General features: G+C 37.6%; 1 protein-coding gene across 2 annotated transcripts in view; it reads right to left on the reverse strand.

Moving 5' to 3' along the window:
- Nucleotides 1–18,779, reverse strand: part of TTC27 (tetratricopeptide repeat domain 27) — a 176,440-nt gene that overhangs the window by 140,377 nt on the left and 17,284 nt on the right. The window contains exons 6-7 of one of the 2 annotated variants that reach the window (XM_014854931.3): nt 7,826–7,990; nt 5,776–5,909 (exon numbers count right to left, since the gene is read on the reverse strand). In XM_014854931.3, the coding sequence (XP_014710417.3) occupies nt 5,776–5,909; nt 7,826–7,990 (299 nt within the window). The remainder of the gene's footprint in view (nt 1–5,775; nt 5,910–7,825; nt 7,991–18,779) is intronic. The other variant, XM_070512289.1, reaches the window with a different exon arrangement.

The raw sequence follows: 18,779 nt of genomic DNA on the forward strand, positions 1-18,779 counted from the left end.
TGCTCTTTAGAAACATAGTTAAGAAAATGAAAAGCCAAGCTACAGAGTCAGGGAGTATATGCACAAAACAAATATCTGAAAAGGGACTGTATTCAGAACATGGAAAACTCTTAAAACTCAATAATAAAAAGATAAACCCAATTAAAAAATGGACAAAGGATCTGTACAGACACTTAAGAAGATATACAAATGGCCAATAAGCACACAAAAAGATCCTCAATAATAGTAATCAACAGAGACATACTAATTAAAATCAGAACTACTTAGTACGCACACATTAGAATGGATAAAATTAAAAGGACTGACAATAGCAAATGTTGACAAGGATCTAGAACAATTAGAACTTTCAGATATTGCTGGTAGAAATGTAAAATGGTACAACCACAGAAAAGTTTACCAGTTTCTTAAAATTAACATACATTTACCTTATGAGCTATGAATTCCACTCCTAAGTAGTTTCCCACAAGAAATGAAAACGTATGTCCACACAAAGACACGTATATAAATGTTGACTGCAGTTTTATCTATATTAGCCCGAGACTGGAAACAACCCAAATGTTTGTCAACAGGTAGATTTTAAAAAGTTATGCTACATCCATCCAATGGAATTCTAACCAGCAATAAAAAGGTGGTACTGATGCAAGCAACCACATAGACAAATCTCAAAAACATCATCCTGAGCAAAAGAGGCCAGATACAAAAAAGTACATACTATATGATTTCATTCACACGAAATTCTAGAAAAGGAATACTATCTCTAGTCACAGAAAGTAGATCAATGATTATTTAGGGCCATAGGAGTGGCGGATTAACTGTAAAGTGGTATGATGGAATCTTCTAGGGTAACGGAACATATCTTGACAGTAATGGTTGAGTGTATATATTTGTCAAATCTCATCAAATTGTACGAATAAAACAGGTCAATTTTTCTGTAAGTTATATTTCCATAAAATTGATTTTTAAAAAAATGAGTTATCAAAAAATAATAAAATCACAATGAGATATCATCATACACACACTTGCTGGAATGGCAAAAATTAAAAAGACTGACAATACCAAGCATAGGCAAGGACACAGAGAAACTGGCGCTCTCACAGATTGATGGTGGGAATGTAAAATAGTACAACCACTTTGGGAAGGAGTTTGGGAGTTTCTCATCAAGTTACAAATATACTTACCACACAACTCAGTCATTCCATTCCTAGGTATTTACCCAAGAGAATTGAAAACATATGTTCACACAGAGAATTACACATGCATGTTCCAAGCAGCTTTATTCACTACAGCCAAAAACGAGAAACAGCTCAACTGTCCACCAACAGGTGAATGGATAAACACACTGTGGTTTATCCATACAATGAAATAATACTCAGCAATAATCAGGAGCTAATAACTGGTATCACACCATGGATAATCTCAAAAACATCATGCTAAGCAAAAAAAACCGGACAGAGTATTATTATATGATTCCATTTATTTGAAATTCTAGAAAAAGCAGCTCCAATCTGACAGAAAGCAGATCAGAAGTAGGGGAAGTTTGGGGCCAGACCCGTGGCCGAGTGGTTAAGTTCGTGTACTCTGCTGCGGGGGCCCAGGGTTTCACCGGTTCGGATCCTGGGCATAGACATGGCACCGCTCATCAGGCCACGCTGAGGTGGCGTCCCACATGCCACAACTAGAAGGACCTGCAACTAAGATATACAACTATGTACCGGGGGGATTTGGGGAGATAAAGTAGGGGAAAAAAAAAAAGACTGACAAGCGTTGTTAGCTCAGGTGCCAATCTTTAAAAAAAAAAAAGAAGTAGGGAAAGTGATTGACCACAAAAGAGCAAAAGTGGACTTTTTGGCATAAGGGAAATTGCTCTTTATTTTGATTGCAGTGGTGGTTACATGGGTCTATCTGTTTGTCAAAGCTCAGTGTTCATTTAAAATAGGTGAATTTTATTTTATGTAAATTATTCCTCAAAAAACTTGATTTAAAATCTTTTTCTTATTCAATAAGAATAACTAAAAACTAAGAAGACTTTAGAAGCTAAATGGAGCTAGGCTTAGCCCCCAGTTTCAGAATGCTGGAAACTGCCTGTGGAGAAGAGGCCAACCTCTTAACTGGTAACGTCTTAACTGGTAAGCCGTTATTCTGCCCAAATCGCTGCCCAAAGGAACAGCTTTCCTTGTCTATCCTCAAATTCCCCCTAACTGTAAGCCTAGCGCTATCCACAGGGATTCAAGAAAAGAGTACAGCAACCTCCAGCAACTAATGATGGGAGGAAGACAGGATCCAGGCTGCTGTTCAGTCTCCACTGAACAAGTGGCCTTTCCTCCCTGAAGCAGCACCTTCAGAAGGCAGGGCTGGCAGGTGGACAGCACAGCCTCGTGGCCATCCATTTTCAACACAGGCCTTTCAGAATTTTTAAAACACAGCCAGATGTAATTTTAAATTTTCTAATAGCCACATTTTAAAAAGTGAAAAAAAGAAATTATTTAACCTAATACATCAAAATTATCCCTGTATCATTTATCAATAGAAAATTACTAACTAGATATTATACATTCTTTCTTCTTAGACAGTCTATGAAATCTGATGTGTCTTTTACACGTCAGCATATCTCAATTTGGACGAACTTTATTAACAATCACACACGGCTGACGGTCACCATAGTGGACAGTGCAACTCTAGAGTACCCCAAAACTCACCTTTTTACATCCTTATGGGGTTGTACCAACCTGCTTACTAATATCCAGTGTTTAATAACACATTTGTAGAGTGCTTTTATAAATCTAATCTGATCCTTTAACAAAGTGTGATGTAGGAAAAATAAATGAGGAAACTAAGAATATAATATCCTTCCCAGGTTCTCACCCAGGCCAGACAATAAGGATGGGACAGGAACCAAGTCTCCTCCTCCCAGCCAGGCGCTCCTTCCCCTTCACCACAGAAGATCTGAGACATGCCAGTGCTAGCAGCAGGGCATTATTATTTGCCAGATACAACCAGGTGATCAAAATAGTTTTGATATTCATTCAAGATTCTGTAGGTTCCTATTCAGCTCTCTTTGAAATTAAAATGGATCTGCCGCAGCACATACTTACCTAGCTGTTCTATTTAACATATTGTTCTACTTTAGTCCCACTCGAACCACATAACATTCTACTGAATCAAGAAATTAGCTACCATCTTTTAGACCTCTTCAAGTGATACTTATGATACTGTTCCTGGGTACCCATCATAGATTTGTTTCTGTTTTCAGTGTTGCCTTTGCTGTAATTAATGCTATATCTAGCTTACCTAGCAAAAGCCTGACACTGCGCTAGGATGGACTTTTGGACAGGCTGAGGTTTTGCACATAACCTTGTACAATCCTGCAACAGAGGCCAGCCACATAAGACATATATCAGGACTCTCTTGTATTATAGAATTTTCCGTCGTGAAAATCTTTGATGTTACAGCTGACAAAAACAAAAACTGGTACTGCAGAGCTGTTTTCTGAAATCTATTAAGCTAAAATCACATGCAAGAATTGAGTTTGCAGCTACTAATTTTGACACCTTTTAGACCTGTAGGAAAGTGTTACGTATAAGCAGCAAACCAATCAGTGCTGCATCTTGGATATTTAGTTTTATCTTTTGTTAAACACCATCCTGGTGCATTCATTCATACCATCTAATATATGACATACTGTTGTAGTATGTATAATTCTGTGAACTTTAGCTCCCTTTGTATTCATTTTAAGCATCTAAATAAATTGCTGTATTGTGCTTAATGGAAAAAAAGTATTACCACATAATTTATCTCCAATATGTGGGACATACCATATTCAGCATTTAATGTATTTTTCCTATCCGTGATGGCTGATTGCATGTATGTTTGTGTTTTCTGTGAATACACAGTTTTAATTTATTCTCCCTCCCCCCGACACACAACTGAACAATAAAGAACAGAGACTGTGTCTTTGATTTCCACATGGGTGTTGCTCATAATTGTTGACTTATTAAATTTGGATATCCAATAGCTTTAGTCCATGTAATTCCCCATTAATAACAGGTTAAAAATCTAGGAAGGCCCAAAGGGAAATATTACGTTCCTCACTGGCAATAAAATTACCGTATTTCCTCAATTCTCAGATATACATTTTGAAATTGTAACATTTTTAATCAGGATATATTCTGTAATCACTATAATTGGTATAACAGTGCTCCTTTTTTTCCCGAAGAGAGGTTATTAAACAGATGCTTTATTTTATAATCTAATAGTGTCTCTGACATAAGGAAATATGACATATAACTAATTAAACAATTCTATCTTCCATCCTTGAGTATAAAGTTGTTTCTATCTAATCCATACCTACATCACATAATTTGTACTTCCCACCTTTAAGTAGTAATTAATGGAGACCCTAAGACTATCTGAAGGTATACTGAAAGATTAAATAAATTCTGTATTAAATTGTACATCATTTTCATACATTCCTCATAATAGTCATCATATCCTGTTTATCATCACAGGGGGCAATTCTCAATAGAACTCCATATGGATTACTAAACTATAAGCAACAATGGATTACTAAATTATATACTTGGATTGCAGAATTAAATCTCTTCCCATTGGTGCTGTGGCCTAAAAATCAGGCTTATGACAGTGAATCTAAGACTTAGGCAAGGACTTAGGTTACATCAAAAAGCTTAAGAAGGAGGATCAAGTCTATATAAGGAGGAAATGGGGGATGGAAGCAGGTATCAACACAGTTCCCTACAAGCATCAACAGAGCAGTACAAACATTCGTTCAGCTACGGTTCTACCTAGTTCAGGAAGTACAGGCTGCACCCTCTGTAGTCTTATCCTGGAGTTGGTACATCTTTCCCTTCCTTCCTTCTCCTCTTAGAATCAACAGCTGTTCCTCTCTGAAGTTATCAGAAATGCAAACAAGTACTCGGAACAAGCCCAGGAGGTATTCAATATCTCATCAAAGGCCTTCCTTGGGACTCCTGAGCGCTAGCATCCATGGACCCTAGCCTTGGCATTATTTTCAGTACAGGATAGAATTTTAGTGTTCAATGTACCCAAGGTAAATTTGTTTGCAGGCCCTGGAATGAAGGGTTAGCAAGACATGGGCTTCAAGGATACTAACATCAACCAAAGGACAACCAAAAGTGTTGGTTTGGGGTCTCTGGGATAAGGAAATATAAATGCTAATGACTTCCACGGAAGCAGACGGAAAGGCCTAAAAGCAGATAAACTGACCAAGAGCCATAAATTTAAGCTACAAGAAGAGAACGCATCAGCCAACTGAGGAAAAACATACTAAGACAGCAACCAGCCCAGTAATGACAGAGTAACAAAAGACAGATCAGAAAACTGGTAAAAAGGAATTCTGATCATCTGTTTACATATTTAGAAGAAGCCCAAGAAATCTCAAGTCTCTTAATCTTAGAAAATATCCATGGAAGGCAAAAGTAAGGCAACAAATATGGTACCAGCTAGAAAAATTAGTCACTACTCAGTCTGCCATTTGGATTTTTTCAAGGCGGGTAACACATAACTAACTGCATCATTAACTCATATTTACTGAAGTCAGGAAGAAAAACAACATTTTATCTCCACTTAACAGTGAAAAAGGCTTAAATATGGGTTGTTTTTTTTTTAACCCCCCAGCCACCTTGAGAAAGCTCAAGAAAGGACAAAATGAAGCCTCTTCCCACCTCATTCAGTGTTTCTACAAAACTTACCTAAAGAAGCTGTTAGACTTGGATGTTAATAACTTACAATCCTACCCACCTTGGTTAAATGTTCCTGAGGAGTAGGGGCTGGACTGAATTCACAATTGGAAAACACATCTCCCTCTCTTCTTACATCTAGAATAAGTTGTGCCACATAATTTTCCTGGAACCGTGTCCTTTTTCCCAAAGCGCCTGAAAAAAATGAAATTATATTTATTGATTTGTCAATCAGATCTACTGTACAATCATAAACAGTAATATTTTCAGACTGCTTTCGAGTTTATAAAGTATTTTCTCCATTTCAAATAAGAGAAATCTGAGGCCCAGTGATGATTTTAAAATGACTCATAAAATCATAAAGCCAGTTAGCTGTGGGGATAGACTCAAACCCAGGATTCCTGTCACTAGATTCCACGTATTTATTTTTGCCTCAAACTACTTCCTTCCTCAAAAAAGAGTAACTCATTAAGCGTCGTAGGTAGAAGAAATATTATCATGTCCACATAACAGATGAAAAAACAGAGGTTCTGAGGTGCAGCCACTTGCCTAAGATCACAGGGTTTCTCTGTATCAGAGCCAGAGCTTAAAGCCAGTCTTCAGCTTCTAAGTCCAACAGTATTTCTATTACACTATCTGGCTTCACGTAACACCAAAATTTGTTTCATTTTGTATCTGAAATAACTTGCTGCAGAATAGCTTTAAGAGAAGCAAAAGTTCTAATATCCATTCTCTGGCAACAGCCAGATTACAAAGACCAGTGTGAGAAGTCTGGACTTCATCCTGCAATGAGTCTGGCTCTAAGTTATACATCCACCTTTTAAACATGGTACACTAAAATAGCTATTGAGATGGTCTAATACTGCTTATTTTTTTATAGTAAGGCTACAGCTGAACGGAACAAAATAATAATCTGATTCTCATTTTATATCTGTGAGCGCCACATTTGTATCAAGTTCTTCCCTCTTAACTTGGAAACGAATATGAAGAACTAGCTAGTAAACACACCAACAGTTAAAGCTCACTATACAGAGTACTGTGATACTAGTTTTTTAAATAGTCCTAGGACCAAAACATAATCTCTGAAACTAACCTCACAAGTTATATTATATATATTTTCAAATACATACAGGACTCCAACTTACACATGGTCATTGTTCCAAAAGTTATAAGCTGGATATTTAACAATTGTCCTCATACAAACAATGTAATAAAAGATGGCTAAGATCCCAGATCAGGCCACAAAGTCATATTTAACTCATATCTGAAGGATTTTATTGACAGGACTAGCTCAATAAGAAGCATAGAATATGTGGGCTAAGAATGGGCCTTAGAGATGATCTAGACTAGCCCAGAAAGGACAAATAGGTTCAATCATTTCCATATTCACAGGTTAGCAGTCATAGGCTGGAAGGCTGAGCCCAGGTTCAACAGGTATAAATGGTGTGATCAATGCTGATGTCTGACTTGCATACTATCTTCAATATTGAATGTCAATTTATTATGAGACACTAGGGATAGAGCAATACATCAAAAGAAACCACTGTTTCTAATTTGGTATTCAGAAGAAACACAGAGGTTTTAGGAGAAATTCTGTGATTTATTTGTTCATTCAACAAATATTTACTGAGTGCCAACTACATACCAGATAGTGTTGTAAGGCATTGAAGAAACATCTAAACACAACAGTCAAAAATTTCTGTTCTTAAGAAAAGCAGGATGGAAGCCGTAGGTGGGTATTTACAAGAAAAGGCCATGTAGGAAAGCCAACCTAAACTTGGGAATCAAGAGGAGCTTAGGAAGCCCCCACCCATGACCAAATGGTCAAAAGTTCATTTGTGGACTGCCTGGCTGCTATTTATTCCTAACATGTGTCTAACTAGATTAGAAAATAAATAGACATCCCTGGCATAAAGAAAATATGTAATTTCAAATTTGTTCTAAGACCATGAATTTTTAAAACAAAATCTTTAAAAATCTATTTTTGTAAAGCAAAGAATAGGACATAGAAAATCAAATACAACCAAACAATACAACCAAACTGCCAATGTATGTATTAGTTTTACCATAAAAATAAATTAATTATCCACAAAAGGTAGAAAAAGTCTTACCTGTCAAATCAATTTGTAATTTGCTGATGTCTTTAGCAATATTGAACTCATCTTTTGCTTTTTTATATTCATAATAATATAAAAATATATATGCACATTCCAGATGGAATTGAATAGCCAAATATCGACCTGAATCGCCTACAAACAGATTCTCTAGTTTTATCACTGCAAGAGGAAAGATGAAAATTAAAAACTATGATGAGAATAAAATCATATTAATGATTAAAATGTTGAGTCCATAATATGTGAAGGATATATTATATAGTCCCTGCTCTTAAAGAATTTTAAATCTGGAAGATGAGAAACATATAACAATAGTTCACAGTTGGCATTCTCTGAGCACTTGCACATTCCAAGCATGAAGCTAAAGACATTTACCTCCTTTATACCACACAGTCCTAGGAGAGACAATTCATAACCCTGCTCCTTCATGTTTTAGAGTGCTTGTCTTAATCACGCTGTAAAAAAAATAACGGCAATACAAAGTGATGATACAAAGTACCAAATGAATCTACAAAGAGTTAAACAACACGAAAATCTAATGAAGAAGGGATCAGTTTAGTTTCCCTCCTAAAGAATATAGAATTTCTCCCTTAAAAGAAAAGGAGAAACAGATATAAATCCATATATATCTAAGACAGTATGAGTATCATATAGAGAATGAATGAATATTGGCTTAGCAGTCAGATTCTAAGTTATTTCTTTAAATACCTGAGATGAACAGATAGGCGGATAATAACGTACCAACATAGTATCTGAAATAAAATGATTGTCAAAATGAATTATATATAATAAAGGGGCTAGCTGACATCCACCCAGTTGCAGGGGGTGTCTACCAGGTCACCTCATCCATCTCCATCCCTCTACAATATCCCTGATAAACTGCCCCTCACAAATGTTTCAGTATGGGTTAGTCAGCATTTCACAAAGCAGTCCACAAGAATAAATGCATAATGAAGGAACAGAAAACGCATTTCCAATATCCAAAGTCTGAGAATCAGTTTTCTATCATTCAAGCTAAAGGGGAAGTGATAACACTGAATGCCTACTCTGGCTAGCACTAGGAATTTTACACGTTGTGTCATTTAATTCTCGCAATGATGTCTCTGAGGTTGACATTATCCCCACTTAATTCATTAGAAAATTGAACTCAGGGGCTGGCCCCGTGGCCGAGTGGTTAAGTTCGTGCGCTCCGCTGCAGGCGGCCCAGTGTTTCGTTGGTTCGAATCCTGGGCGCGGGCATGGCACTGCTCATCAGACCACGCTGAGGAGGCATCCCACATGCCACAACTAGAAGGACCCACAACGAAGAATATACAACTGTGTACAGGGAGCTTTGGGGAGAAAAAGGAAAAAATAAAAAAAATCTTAAAAAAAAAAAAAAAAAGAAAATTGAACTCAGACAGCTTACTGACTAGTCGCCTCAGCTGTTAAAATGGCAAAGCCAGGATACAAATCCAAGCTTGTTGGAAAAACGGGGGAGGGAGTTGGCAGAGGAAGGAGTAAGGTCAACAGGGTAGAGGTGTTGTCCCAAAACCCAATCTACCTTACCACGGAGTAATCTAGCAAAAACACCTCTAGCTAAGAAATAGACATCCTTTGTCTTACTATGAACTGAAATTAAAATGAGTTTGAAAAAGAAAGATAGTGTTTCTCTATATATGGCCAGCCTTTTAGAGATTCCCTTGACTCAAATAAAGAGAATAAGTCAAGATTATATGTCTTACTTCAAAAGGCAGAGACAGGCATCCAAACAAGAATATCTCACAGTGAAAATTCTTAGATTTCCTCCATGCAAACCAAACTGAAGAAAAGCTGGATCTGATGATACTCAGTGTTCTCAGTGAGTGCTTTTTCTTTGTTAACTCTCTTTGCCTTTTGTCTGCCCATTATTCCTGAGTGTCTAGCCATTACTCTCAGAAATATAATAACCTTCTATGATCTTAGCCCAATTCACAAGTGACGCAATTCTGCTTGGTTGTCAACGGCAACAAAGTCGTCTTCCCTAAAGGTTCTGGATGCAAACGTATCAAGAGACGTGAAGCTTGGGCAAGGCCTTTAAAAATCCTCTTTCAAATATCACAGAAAGGCCACTTCTGCATTTAAGTAGACTTGTTATGTTGTGATAACTCATACACATCTAGCGAAGACAATCAAATTTACACTGTCCTAAGAAGAGATAAACAAGTCACATAAATGCCCAAAGCTGTCTGTCTGTATCTATCTTCCCTCCTACCTACTTACCTGCTTGTCTATATGTATGTAAGCATGTGTGTGTATACATATATATATATATGTATAAGTATAATTGGCTTTGATCTTGTACATTTGTACTTTATCTGCATCTCATGTGTTCAGGGGTCAAAGACAACATGTTAGACAAATAAAGTAGGGGGACAGATCTTGTTTCTTTTTTTAAGAACTAGCTTACTCTTTAGATTCCAACAGCATCATCAATGACTCTTCCAATAAAAACACCTTTAAAAAGCTGCATTAAAAATTTTTAATATATCTTTATGTTAACAATTGTGCTGGGAACAAAATAAGAAATCCTCAGAGAACAAAAAGTAAATGAAAACAGCAACTTCGGGAATTAAGCATGCACTGAAGCCCTATTCTGCCCTGAAGCTATCTATCAAACCCTAGGGACTTTAGGATTCCACTTTGATGGCAAAAAGACGCCCCAAAGACAAAAGATCAGGCCTAGAGGCACCCAAAGTAGGCAATCTAGAAGGAGATCTCTGGGGCCAGCCCCTCGCCCCAAGCCCGTGGCGGAGTGGTTAAGTTAGCGCACTCCGCTTCGGCAGCCTAGGGTTTCGCTGGTTCGGATCCTGGGCGTGGACACAGCACTGCTCATCAAGCCCTGCTGAGGCAGCATCCCACATGCCACAATTAGAAGGGCCCACAACTAAAAACATAAACTATGTGCCAGGGGGCTTTGGGGAGAAAAAGGAAAAAAAAAATTTAAAAATCTTTTAGAAGGAGATCTCCATTTAAAGCTGAGACCCAAAGAATTGTACGTTTACTGAAAGGTTAAAAAGGAGATAAGCCTGCCATGCAGAAGTTAGCAAGAAAAATGTCAGTGGGTGAAGGGGAAAAATTTTATCCCAAGAATTCATAACCGTAAGACTGACTTCACATAGATCTGTAGGTCAAATTCGGGCTATCCATGTAGTTCCAAAAAACCCTCAAGCCAGGAATTTAGCTCACCAGAGAAGGGGCAGAAACAAAGATAAATCCTCTTCTGAAGGAATGCCACTTCAATCAGGATTCAAATTCAGGATTCTCACACATAAATTTCCTAGGCACTTGAGCTCATAGTAAAAAAAACCCAAAAAACAGAATGTAGAAAACATGGTGCTAGAATTTGAAAGTTAGCTTTCTCAACAAAATGCAGAAACAGACTCTCAAAGCCTTCAGAGGCTGAAATGACCAGATACAGTATATGAAATGTTTAATAGGTTTCAAGAAACAAAAAGCTAAAAAATATGAATAAGAAACTATAGGAGCCAGCCCCGTGGCATAGTGGTTAGGTTCAGTGCATTCTACTTCTGCAGCCCAGGTTCATGGGCTCAGTTCCCGGGCGCAGACCTACACCACTCGTCAGCCTGCTGTTGGCGCTGACCCATATGTGAAGTAGAGGAAGACTGGCATAGATGTTGGCTTAGGGCTAATCTTCCTTAGCAAAAGATGAGAAAGACTGGCAACAGATGTTAGCTCAGGGTGAATCTCCCTCAGCAAAATAAATAAATAAATAAGAAACAAGAAATTATAGAAATCGACCAGGTGAATTGGAAAAGGAACGAAAAAGAAGTTTAGACACTTTTTAAAAATTAAAATTAAAAATTAAATGGACAGACCAGAGAACTAGAAGATCTAAATATAATTATGCAGACTGCAACACAGGGAAACAAAGAAACAGAAAATTTAAAAAATTAAAGAATGTTGAGGATGCAGGTGAGAAGTTGTAACATATCTGAAGATCTAGGAGAAAAGAGACAATGAAGAAGAGACACTATTTGAAGAGATAATGGCTAAGAATTTGCCAGAAACGTGGAAAGACACTAAATCTCAGAATCAGAAAGCCCATTAAATCCCTAGTAAGATAAACAGAAAGAAATCCATACCTAGTCCAGTCAGAGTCAAACCAAAGAAAATCAGATACAAGGAGAGGATCTTGAGAGCAGCAAAGGAAAAAGGCAGACAACCCGCAGAGGAAGAGTAATTGAACCAGTGACTGATTTTTCAACACTAACAGTGGAAACAAACAAAAAAACCAGAATATCTCACAGTGCTGAGAAAAGATAGCTATGAACCTAGAACCCTTTAGCCAACACTTCAAGGGCGAAATAATGTATTTCCAAGCAAATGGAAACAGAGAGTTCATCACCAGATAAGCTTGTTTACAGTACAGCAACTGCTAAATTACTTTATATAACTCTAGTATACAAAAACATAATGTCTGAGTTTTACTTCACCTCACCTCCCCTAAGTAGAGAGAAAACTGAGGAAACAACACCCAGGAGAAAGCCAAGGACCACAACCTAACATTGCAGCTTCAAACTTCAAAAGACAGGACATCTTCAAAGTTTGGAAAAGAAGGCTGAGTCTCTTGATAAACAAGTTTTAAGGAGAGTTAGGTTTTCATCTATTTTTAAAGCTTCTGATTTACAGTAAAAGTTGAAAGCTGCTGGAAGTATCTACTTCAGCAGAGAAATGGTCACCGACTGACTGCCCCAAGGAACTCAAGGGTGGGTTTGTAAGCATTTAACTGTTTAAGAGATGCAATCACGAACCACCCTGAACCAGAACAAGCCCACCACAAGAGCAACACCTATGACCTTTGCCTCTTTTTTCAAACACCTTTATTGAGATAATTCACATACAAACAATTCATCAATTTAAAGTATACAATTCAATGGCTTTTAGTATATTCAAAGAAATGTGCAACCATCACCACAGTTAACTTTAGAACATTTTCATCTCATCAAAAATATATCCCATCCCTTTTAGCTGTCACTTTCTCCTTCCCAAATTCCTCCCACAGCCCTAAACAACCACTAATCTACTTTCTGACTCTGTAGATTTGCCTATTCTGGACATTTCACTATAAATGAAATCATATAATATGCAGTCTTTTGTGACTGGCTTCTATAACTTAATACGATGTTTTCAAGGCTCTTCTGTGCTTTAGTACGTATCAGTACTTCATATCTTTTTATGGCTAAATAATATTATAATGGAATCCATTGTATGGATACATAACATTTTGTTTATCCATGTAGCAGTTGATGGACACTTGAGTGGTTTTCATCTTTTGGCTATTATGAATAACGCTGCTATAAACATTCAGACACAAGGTTTTGTGTGGACCTATGTTTTCATTTCTCTTAGGTAGATATCTAGAAGTTGAATTGCTAGGTCATATGATAATTCTGTGGTCAACCATTTAAGGAACTTGCCAAACTGTCTTCAAAGTGGCTGTACCATTTTATTCCTACCTGTAGTGTATGAAGGTTCCAATTTCTCCACATCCTCAACAACACTTGTTATTATCTGACTTTTTGATTATATCCATCCTGAGGGTGAACTGACATCTCACTGTGGTTTTGATTTCCATTTCCATAACGATTAATAATATTGAACATCTTCTCATGTGTTTATTGGTCATCTGGATATCTTCTTTAGAGAAATGTCTGTTCAAATCTTTTGCCCATTTTTTCAATTGGGTGATTTATCTTTTTAATTATTGAGTTGTCAGAGTTCTTTACATATTCTATATACAAGTCCGTTCTCGGTTGTATGATTTGCAAATATTTTCTCCCATTCTGCAGGTTGTCTTTTCACTTTCTTGATAGTATCCTTTGAAACACAAAAATCTTTAAAATTTTGATGAAATCCAATTTATTTTTTTCATTTGTTGCTCATGTTTTTGGTGTCATATCTAAGAATCCATTGCCAAATCTGAGGTCATAAAGATCTACCCTAAATTTTCTCCTAAGAGTTTTATATTTTCTTCCTACATTTAGGTCTTTGATGCGTTTGGGTTTAACTTTCGCATATGATGTAAGGTAAGGGTCCCGTTTCATTCTTTTGCATGTAGCTACCTGGCAGTCCCAGCACCATTTGTTGAAAAGACTATTCTTTCCCCCACTGAACATGTTATATGTAGAATAAAGCAAGTAATCATGTTAATATTGTTAGGAAAAAGATTTTCAGTTCACGAAAAGAAGGATACGAATGTCAGTCAAGGACATAAACACTTTGCAAGGTTAAATTTTAACTGGAGCTCCCTGGTCAGGGTCAGGGACTTGATAGGCATGTTTGCTGGGGCCTAGTCTTGGCTGGGGATTCAACCAGAGTGTGTGCCAGGAAGAAAGTCTCAAAAAAGGCCTCAGGAGTGCTTGCCTAGGTTGGAGACATGATCTATGCCTTCACCTAAACCAGGACTGGTGGCTTGACCAGAGACTCAGCCAGCACAGTTGTAAAGTTCAGGGCTTGCCCCGAGAGTTTGCTGGAGCTGGGGATCAGTCAGAGACTAGTATGTCTGCTGGGGCTGGGGTCTCAACTGGTGTATCTGACAGGGCCAGGGACTTGACCAGCGTTCAACAGAGCCAGGTCAAGAACTAAGCTGTGCGTTCCACGAGGCCAGGGCCAAGGGATCGGCCTAGATGGTAGAGGCTGGAATTGCAGAGACAGTCTACAGGCTGGGAGATTTATTACATACTGGAAGACTGTACAAATAAATATATTAAGGTTAATGGAAGCCTGGTTTTTCACTGTCACAGAAGGGAGTTACAAATTTGGAAGGAGAATACTAGCATAAACCCTGTGATATTAGATTGGAATTGGAGATGATGTAAATTCATGTTTTTTAATGCAGAGATAAATATAGAAATAGAGACAGATGTACATATGTATGTGTGTATACACACACATATACTTTCTAGCTATGTCTGTTGAAAGGCTTTAAAAGGAGCCAGAGCTCTTTGGAGAAATTATTGATTCCAGGGCTGCAGCAAGGAAATACAAAATGGTGTTAACACACCTTCTTCTGTCAGAAAATACAGAAGTGCTCAAAGATAAGTCAAAAGGGCATAGAAGTCTCTTTGAACAAGCTCCCACTAGCCAAATCTGGGAAATTTGAGTATCAAAATAACGATAGTAACAAATTACTATAATCTATTGAATGAACTAGACATCCATGAGTCCATACTAATATCAATATATAAATGTATATATTCAAAATTTGGTGAGGAATAGGAGACTTACATGGTCTCCAAGTATCTCACTATAAAACACTAATTAATTATAAAGAGTAATAGCCAAAAATTGGAAACAATCCAAATTTCCACCAACAAACTGTGGTATTTCCATATAATGGAACACTACTCAGCAACTAAAAGGAATGAACTATTGTTTTATGTCACAATATGGATGAATCAAAATAATTATTTTGAGTTGAAAGAAGCAAGGCAAAAAAGGAGCACAGACTGTATGAATCCACTTTCATAAAAATCTAGGAAACGCAAACTAACATATAGTCAGAGAAAGAAGATCTGTGGTTGCTTGAAGAGGCAGAGTGAAAGACCAGGAAGGCTGAGAGGAAGGGACTCCCAAGGGGCACACGGAAGCTTCTGGAGGCCATGAATAGGTTCATTACTTCGGCTACAGTGATGGTTTCATGGGTGTAGACGTATGTCCAAACTTCGCAAATTGTACACTTTAAGCATATCTAGTTTATTGTCAATTATATCTTAATAAAGCTGTTTTAAAAAATTTTTGATTAAAAAATGTCTAAGTTTTTGTACTGTACTTGCAACTTTCTAGAAGTGTTTTAAATTTTTTTTAAATCCCGAACTATGAGCAATTAAAGAAAAAGAAATGTTATCTTGCCTTTCCTGCCTGAACTATATTTTAGGGTTATCCAATAGCCTGGTTGATGAGGAGGAATTCTTCTTTACAAAAGAATTTCAAGGGGAAAAAAAGTAGAAGGAATGATTGAAATATAGAGTTACTAGGTACGATTAATAGAAAGATTGCACTTTCTTGGCCAAATGAAGCCTGGTGTCTTAAGTAAAATGTCAATCAAAGGGAAACTTCATAAAATCCTCAGCAGTTGGATGGAGGGTATCCATCATCAGCCATGAAGACTAGGGAGGCACACAGCCTATCACGTCTAAACAGGAAAGTACTAGCCAACTCCAACTCACTTCCCTTAAAAAAATCCTCTTTTCCATGACCTCCATACTTCTCAAGCTTTGTTACCTACTGCTGTTCCTTCTGATTTTTCCATCCTTTTCCTGCCTCTCTCCCCTTCCCAACTATTTCCCTCTCTTCCACCCTATAACTTTTAATCAATATCTGTTGGATTCTTCTATGTGCTTATAACTGTGCTAGATCTTACAGCAAAGTTTAAGCCCTGCTCTCCTCTAAAAAGGGGGTGGGGTCAAGGAGAGAGAAGAGTTAGGAAGAGAAGTCACACAATCATTGTTCAACACAGTTAATTTGATTTGAAAGTGTGTGGTACTGGCCAGGGAAATCCATAAGGAGGGGATAGTTGAACAAACCTTGTCAGGGGGCTGGGCTTTGAAAGATGGGTAGAATTTGGCTACATCTTCACCTCTAGACCGTAAGGTTCACAAAATCCACATTGAGTCTTGTTCACTGCTGTATGCCTGGCACCTATCATAGCTGATGCTCAAATATGCTTGGAGTGAGCAAATATTTAAAAACCCTTCCACAGTTATCACCAACAAGACAGAAATCCAATGTTCTAGTCATCTAGCTCCTATCTACCTGTTCACCCTCATCACCTATACACAATCCCTCACACTCTGCTCCAGCCATTCCAAACTACTGGAATTCCCAAACACACAAAGGTGCTTCAAGTCTCTGTGCCTCTCTCTGTACATATTGTACACCCTTTCCAACTTTACCTAATAAACTCTTACTCATTCTTCAAGAGTCAGTTCAAGCATCAGCCACTTTGTGAAGCCTCCTCTGATCTCTTAAGTTTAGATTAATCTCATCCTTTTTTTCATTCCTTCCTCTTTATGCCCTTTTTTCTATCTGTATGTTAGTTCCTAACCCACTGAGTTCATTGATATCCCTAGCACCTGGCACAGTGACTGGAACATAGCAAACACTCAAAAAACTTTTTTAGTTAAATCTCAAATTGGGCAGGAAATAGAAAGTCAAAGATAAAACTGGAAATAATTAAAGATTTTCCTAATCCAAAAAAATGACATGATGAAATTGGTATTTAGAAAAACCAATCCAGTACTGACATACAAGGAGAAGGAACAAAGGCCAAGAAAGAGCGTACAAGTCAGATGCAGCCCTTTGGACATGAAGTAATAATGACAGTAGCTGTAAGTCACTGGAGGGCTAGCCGTGCAGAAGCAAGATTAGACCTATCCTGTCATTCTCTGTGCTCAACAGCAGTGCTCTCCAATACAACTTGCTGTGATGAGGTAAATATTCTGTATCTGTACTGTCCAAAATGGTAGCCATTAGCTACACATGGCTTCTGAGCACTTGAAATGTAGCTAGTGAAACTGAAGAATCGAAGATTTAATATCATTTATTTTACTTTATTTAAATAGTCACATGTGGCTAGTGGACATATAGTGGACTATATTGGACAGCAGAGCTCTAGCTAGCAGTTGTAAGCGACAGAAAGCAGATATTTTTAATTAATAAAAGAAAGCACTTTGTATCAATTATGGGTCCTAACAATGGAATTGGCTCCCTCTCAACGTCATCTCAGAAAGTGCCCAAGGAGAAAGGAGATAACTTTTTTGGACACAATCTTCCAGTAGACTCCAGCATTAGGGATGGATAGGAAGTTGGCCTACAAAGAATCAGATTATTTCACATTTGGCAAGGATTCAAAGATTATTTTTACATGGAAGGAAATCCTGGTTTGGAAGTCTGATAAGTTGCCTGAGGTCACATAAGGAGTAAATGATGGAGTAGGAACTAAAAGCCAGATGTTAAAATGGTATGTTTTGTTAATTGTCCTTTTTTTTCTTTTTTTTTTTTTTGGTGGTGAGGAAGACTGGCCCTGAGCTAACATCTGTTGCCAATCTTCCTCTTCTGGCTTGAGGAAGATTGTCGCTGAGCTAACATCTGTGCCAACCTTCCTCTATTTTCTACATGTGAGACGCCCCCACAGCATGCAGGGCTTGATGAGTGGTGTAGGTCCATACCCAGGATCTGAACCCACAAACCCCAGGCCGCCAAAGTGGAGCACATGAACCTAAACACTATGCCAGCAGGCCAGTCCCTGTTAATTGTCTTGATTGTGATAATTGCAAGGGTGGATATACATATAAAATGTCATCAATTGTACACTTTAAATATGCCTTATTGTAAGTCAATTATACTTGAAAAAGCTGTTAAAAAAAACATTATATCCACTACCATACCATCCTTTGTCAACCCATCAGTTCTATCTCATAAGACTGGTTGTGAGGATAAACTAGTTAATACATTTAAAGACTTGGGACAGTGCTTGGTACGGAGTAAGCACTATAGAAATGTAAACTGCATTATCATTATTAGATGCTAGAATCCTGACTTACTGACCAGTTTGGAGAAATGTAATGGAAAGAAGAGCGAGCAGGATTTGTAGTCAGAAACTCCAGATCCCAGTCTGGTTCCTGGGCAATCTCTGAGTCTCAATTTTTTGTAAAATGAATCAGTGTGATGGAGAAGATAATCTCTAAGGGACCTTTCCAAACTAAATATTTTAGACATGGACTAGGATACGAACTGTCGGAATGGAAAAGAAAGGATGAATTTGAACACTTAGGGAAGAAGTGATAAGATTTAAGAACTGGCTAGATATGCAGAACGATGGAAAACAATGAGTCAACCATGAACACAAAGTTTTGAGCTTTGGATGACTCAAGGTTTAAATAAAAAGAGGAGCATATTGACCCAACAG

Source organism: Equus asinus, chromosome 6 (assembly GCF_041296235.1).
Source record: "Equus asinus isolate D_3611 breed Donkey chromosome 6, EquAss-T2T_v2, whole genome shotgun sequence".
NCBI classification, from domain to species: domain Eukaryota; kingdom Metazoa; phylum Chordata; class Mammalia; order Perissodactyla; family Equidae; genus Equus; species Equus asinus.